The 5,817-nt window shown below is 26.1% G+C and overlaps 1 protein-coding gene across 1 annotated transcript; it reads left to right on the forward strand.

The window, feature by feature from the left end:
* The first annotated feature begins 1,265 nt into the window (after positions 1–1,265).
* On the forward strand, positions 1,266–2,242 carry LOC107896905 (probable calcium-binding protein CML41). The gene has a single exon (XM_016822207.2). It carries the CDS (start codon positions 1,501–1,503, stop codon positions 2,104–2,106), a length of 606 nt encoding a protein of 201 aa, XP_016677696.2. The 5' UTR covers positions 1,266–1,500; the 3' UTR covers positions 2,107–2,242.
* The last annotated feature ends 3,575 nt before the right edge of the window (positions 2,243–5,817 follow it).

Below are 5,817 nucleotides of genomic sequence, written 5' to 3' on the forward strand. Positions count from 1 at the left end.
TTAGTTAAATTTAACTCTCAATATTTTAAAATGAGTCCAATTTAACTATCACCATTTCAAAAAGAGTTGACTTGTTAAATTTAATAGTATTAACAATTAAATTTGGATTCTAAAATCTAAAAAGTAAAAATAATAAATTCCAAAAATTAAAATTCTACCGTCTAAAATTTAAATTTACAAAGAATATATAAATTTATGATATATTTTAACCAAATAAAAAGCGGTAGGGATTATCCAATTTAATGCAAAAACACAACAGCAAATGTGAAAGGTTGATCTTTAAAGTTGTTAATCTTTTGGGACGGTGTGAATGCCGCAGAATTGGGTCCAAGTTTTGACTAACTAATCGAAAGCACCCTTTTATTCTGCTTCTACTTAGAGCTGGTGTAATATTGTTTTTGAAATATAAAATGATATTACAAAATGTTTATATCATTATATTTATATTTGAATAACAATAAAAAATTAATTTATCGTAACTTATTTTGATAATTAACATTAATTATTTGTAAAATTTGATTTGAATATATAAATTATATTTTAAATATTAAAAAATAATCATTAAAATTTTAAATATATAATGTTATATGTTTAAGATAAATTTGAATACGAAAATAATTGTACGTGGAATTTAACTCATAAAATAAGGGTAAAAAATATCATGTTTCTTTAAAAGTGTTTTTGAGTTGATTGCAATAATTATGTGTTCAGCAATATTTATGGCTCTAAAAGTATTTTATTCTTTTTTACTTTCTTTCTAAATCAAAAGAATATATATATTTGAAAAAATCTATAGCAATATGCAATAAAAAGTGATCAATAGATGCATGCAATTATGAATTATGGATTATCATAAGAAAAAAAAGATAGATATATAAAAAAAATTAAACTTCACTTTCATTCCATAAGCAAATATATATACATTAGTCCTGGAATCAAATATTCAGATGTATTTTATTTATTCGTGGTACAAATTATTAAATAAAAATTAATTAAATAGGCGGAAATAGATTATTACAAGGAGTACATAGGGTATGTGTTTTAATTGAAATGATAAAATTAAATATTTAAAATTTATTGTGTTCCCATTCTCGTAATAATATAATTTATTTTATAATATAAACAACTATTTTAATAATTTTTAATGAAAGTGATGCCTGATTAGTGTGTATATCAATAAATAGATATAGATAGAAGTATAGATGTAAGTGTAAACAGAAATCTTAATCGAACAAATTAGGTAACGCACTACACACCATTTTAAAGAGAGTTGGGCAACGGTCAACCAATTATAGGTTAGGTCATCTAGGAAGTTGCCATGCACTTTCCTTTATGTCAATATACTTCATCTTCTAGCCTTCTCTGAAATTTCTCTAAAGCATATCTATCATTAACTAGAAAAGAAAGACTTAGATGGCTTTGCTCTTCTTTATTTAAGCTGTTGAATCTTTGTTAACTTCACTTTGGAGCCTAAATTAGGGTTTCCGCGGTCAATATATTATGGCAACTGCTAAAGTTTCCAAGGCTTCCAAATGGTTCTCTAACAAGAGCCTTAGGTTAAGCCTTCACCGTCGTGGATCAAAGTCTAGATCAACATCCTTAAGCTCTTCTCCTGGACCATCATCAACACCAATATCTCCTCGCACAGTTCCTAATATGAGAACCAAAAGGCCTGAAGAAGACGAGATGAAGCAAGTCTTTGGCTACTTCGACGGGGATGGTGATGGCAAAATCTCTGCTCTTGAACTTAGGGCGTACTTTGGGTCCATCGGGGAGTACATGTCACATGAAGGTGTTCAAGGGGTGATCAACGATCTTGACTCGGACGGGGATAGCATGCTGGACTATCAGGATTTCTTGAAGCTAATGAAAAGAGAACCCAGCAAGGATGATGAGGGAGATGATTATGATGATCTGAAGAAAGCGTTTGAGATGTTTGAATTGGAGAAAGGTTCGGGGTGCATAACACCCAAAGGGCTGCAAAGGATGTTGAATCGACTTGGGGATGCAAAATCATATGATGAATGCGTTGCCATGATTCGGGTATATGATATCGATGGTAATGGGGTGCTTGATTTTCATGAGTTCCATCAAATGATGGCTTAATTCCATTGTTCCTTCTATTTTTAACTAAACAATATTGTTAGTACTTAGCTATACAGGAGTTTTACCACTTCACATAATCATGTACTCGTAGATCTTCGAATTCTTAGTTTTGATAATCAAGGCTCAAATCTTTTCATCTTTGTTTATAAAACACGTCCAAGTTACACGTGTGATGATTATAATAAATGATGCATCATGAAATAAGCTTTTTAAAGAAAATGAGAAATTGATCATTATCTTTCTATATGTAGTTATGTAACAGTTATTAAGTATTTAACCAACGATATATTATTGCTAAGTTGGGTAGAAATATTATTTTTACATATATTTTCATGATTGGTAATATTTAGTCCAATAATATATTCAGAGATTAAGTTTTGAAGACCTAGTAACATTTTCGAAAATTTTAGGAAGCTAATGAGAATATTTTTAAAAAAATTTGAGGGTCTAATTAAAATTTTTGTGAGATTAATGAGAATTTTCAAAAATATTTAATATAGTTTAATTAAAATTTTCAAGAAAAATAAAAAAAAAGTATAATAAGAATTTTCAGAAATTTCAAGTGGAGATTTCCTAAAATTTTAGGGGAGATCAGTCCGCCTTTGATTTAGTCACTCATATGACTTGTTTGTGGAAAAAAGAAGGAAGACTTTTCGCTTATTTTGAAGAGGTCTTATTTTCTACAAGAGATTTTCTCATATTTTTAATTATATATTTAAATTTAAATTAATTATTTTAGAACATATGTGTTAAATTAAATTTTTACTTATGCATTACACAAATAACCAAACCTTTTCCTTATATTTTATGTTGAGAAGTTTGGGAAATAAGAAACGCAACATTTTGGGTTTCGTTGAAAATATTGATCTTGATCTTAAGGTGATGACGTTCCAAAGTTGTAAACTTGCACTTCTGAGAGCCTCGTCATGCCTATATGGTAAAACCCTTCAATAGATGTGTTTGGTTGAGTGATAACATGAAGAGAGTGAAAAAAATGAAAAAAAAAAATGAAGAAGAAGAAGACAAAATTCTAATCATATTTGGCGAGAAAGAAAAATGAGGGAAGAAAACAAGATATACGCTTTTATTTTTATCATAATGCATAAAAACAAATATTTTCCAATTGAAATAATAAGAAAAGAAAAAAAAAATAAGAGTAGAAGTATATATTTTTAAAAAGTTTGATTCCCTTTTTATTTTTTAACTCTATCAAATAATAAATAAAAAATTATTTTTTTCTATCAAATTTTTTATAGGAAAAAATTATAATTTTCATCTTTCTATATATTTTTTAATTTTTCAATTTTTATCCTTTTAATTTTTTTTATACTCTATCGAACAAATCCTTAAAGCTAAAGCAATGAAAAAAAAAAGCGCAAGGCCAGGGCAGAGCAGTAGAAGCTTTAACGTGAAGAAAGAAAACTTGAGAAGCTTGTTGAGAGGAAGCAAGCATATTGCCAAATCCATCTATGTCAAAAATAATTGAGTAGTTGAGGCAGACTCATGGACGACCCGTGAGGCATTAAGTGCTGCTTCAAAGCCCTCAAACTTTGGCAATCCACTTTTAGCGTTGCTACTCACAAATTACTTTTAAAAATTGCTCTAATTAATGTCATTTAAGATTTGAGTATTTAATTTTTTTAAAATAAAAAAATTGTGAAATGTTAAAATATTTAATTTAATTTGAATATTATTAATATATAAAAAGTTAATTAATATATAAAAATATCAATCTTTTAAGTGTTTTGTAAGCACTTAACATATATTATCAATAAAATTTAATTTGAATATACAAGTTATAAGCTAGATATTAAATGCATGTAAACATAACTCTTATAAATTATAAAATAAGTTATAATTGTTGATTGAGTCTTAGTTTGGTTGTTATTAGTATTGTTGTTGGTGTAAGGAGGATACGAGTTCGAATATACTGAAGCACATTTATCCTCCAATTTAAGGGTTGAGGAGAGATTATGAGTAATTCTAGATTTTTGTATTTAAAAAAAATCAATCTTAGTTAATAGAATGATTGACTTAAATGTAAAATATCTTTTTTTTTGTGTATTATCATTACCACGATGCCTATTATATTTATATTAATAAATAATTAACTTACATAATAATAAAAATATGAAAAATAAATTTTGACAACTCATTATTAAAAATATGATATATGAAATATGATTATTTTTAACATTAATATCATTATAGGTTCTTATCATATCTGTTTTTTTTTATATAATGTCTAGAACTATCTATAACCCTCCCCAACTCTTAAGTAGGAGGATATTGTATTTCAACGCACTCGAATTCACATCTTCTTACACTGGCAACAATAATGATGTTAATCGAGTTAAAACTCAATTGGAAAATATGAATTTTAAATACTTTACAAATAATTAATATAATATATAAAATTTAATTTGAATATATAAATCGTAATTATAAATTACATGAGTCAAAAATTGCATTTTTTAGTTTTTTTGTTTTTGGACTGAAAATGTGAATTTGAAGAAACCTTTTTAACCTAAAAAATCGATTATAATTGGTTCTTGTTTCGTTTTACATGAGAGATAAAAGCGGGGTTTGATCGTGAACTTGAAGGTAATGTGTTCCATATTGTTTTCAATTTTTTTTTAAAATTTAAATTTAATACATTAAATCACTATTTTTTTATATTTAAAAATGTTGACCCTTAGTTCAGTCCATTTTTATTGTTAGTCTCTAACGCGGCAATTATAGAGAAAAAGAAATACAACTTTAATAATCTTCAACATTTATATTTTTATCAATTTAATCTTACTTTTTACAAGTATATAAAAATTATAAAATATATATAAAAACATGATAAAAATCCTAAAATATAAGAAGTTAAATATTTTCTAAGAAAAAAATAAAATACTTTCCTATACTTTCCCTGAGTTTTTATGGATAAACCACCGCTTAGAACACAAATAATAATCAGTCAAGAATTAATGTTCATTGTTTACTAAATGAAATTGAAAGAGTGTAGAAATCAATTATAATTGTATAGCTGAGTAGATGAGATGATGCAAACATCTGATTTTGTATTAATTTCTTTTATGTTTTTAAAATTGGATTTTAATTACTTTTAGTACCAAAAAAAAAGGGGTAAAATTGTTCTTGTTTTGTATGGTTTCAGTGCTTCCAACTGAAAAGCTTAAACTAAAGGAGAAAGGAATCTAGTGATTAAACTCCTTTTTTTTTAAATTTTAAAGAATTTTGAATTTTTTAAAAAATTATATATTTTTAAAATTTTAGGATTTTATTGGAAATATGAAAAAAAAATTGTTTTTAATCTTATATACTCTATCTTTTAACTCAACAAGTATTAATAAAGTAGGACAACAGATAGCTTAACCATCAAGATTTGTAAATAAATTTAAATGTGGTCATTTGTCCTCTAAAAAAAATATTGAATGAATTGATAGTAAATTATGAGATTTTGTGACTTCTATCCCTTGTGGGTAGGATACTAATCGTAAAGAAAATAGAATTTTTACAATGATTACAAATTCTGTCGCTATCATTTGAGAAAACAAATTATTGTTTTACCCAAAAATTGGATTTTGGTTGGAATCATTAGCAAAACTAATCAAACGATTTTGTTGATCCATTCGAAGATTTAAACATTTCACAATTAGTGAATTGAATTTATTATACTATAACTCTGATTAAAAAAAAATCATC

This window comes from Gossypium hirsutum, chromosome D11 (assembly GCF_007990345.1).
Source record: "Gossypium hirsutum isolate 1008001.06 chromosome D11, Gossypium_hirsutum_v2.1, whole genome shotgun sequence".
NCBI classification, from domain to species: domain Eukaryota; kingdom Viridiplantae; phylum Streptophyta; class Magnoliopsida; order Malvales; family Malvaceae; genus Gossypium; species Gossypium hirsutum.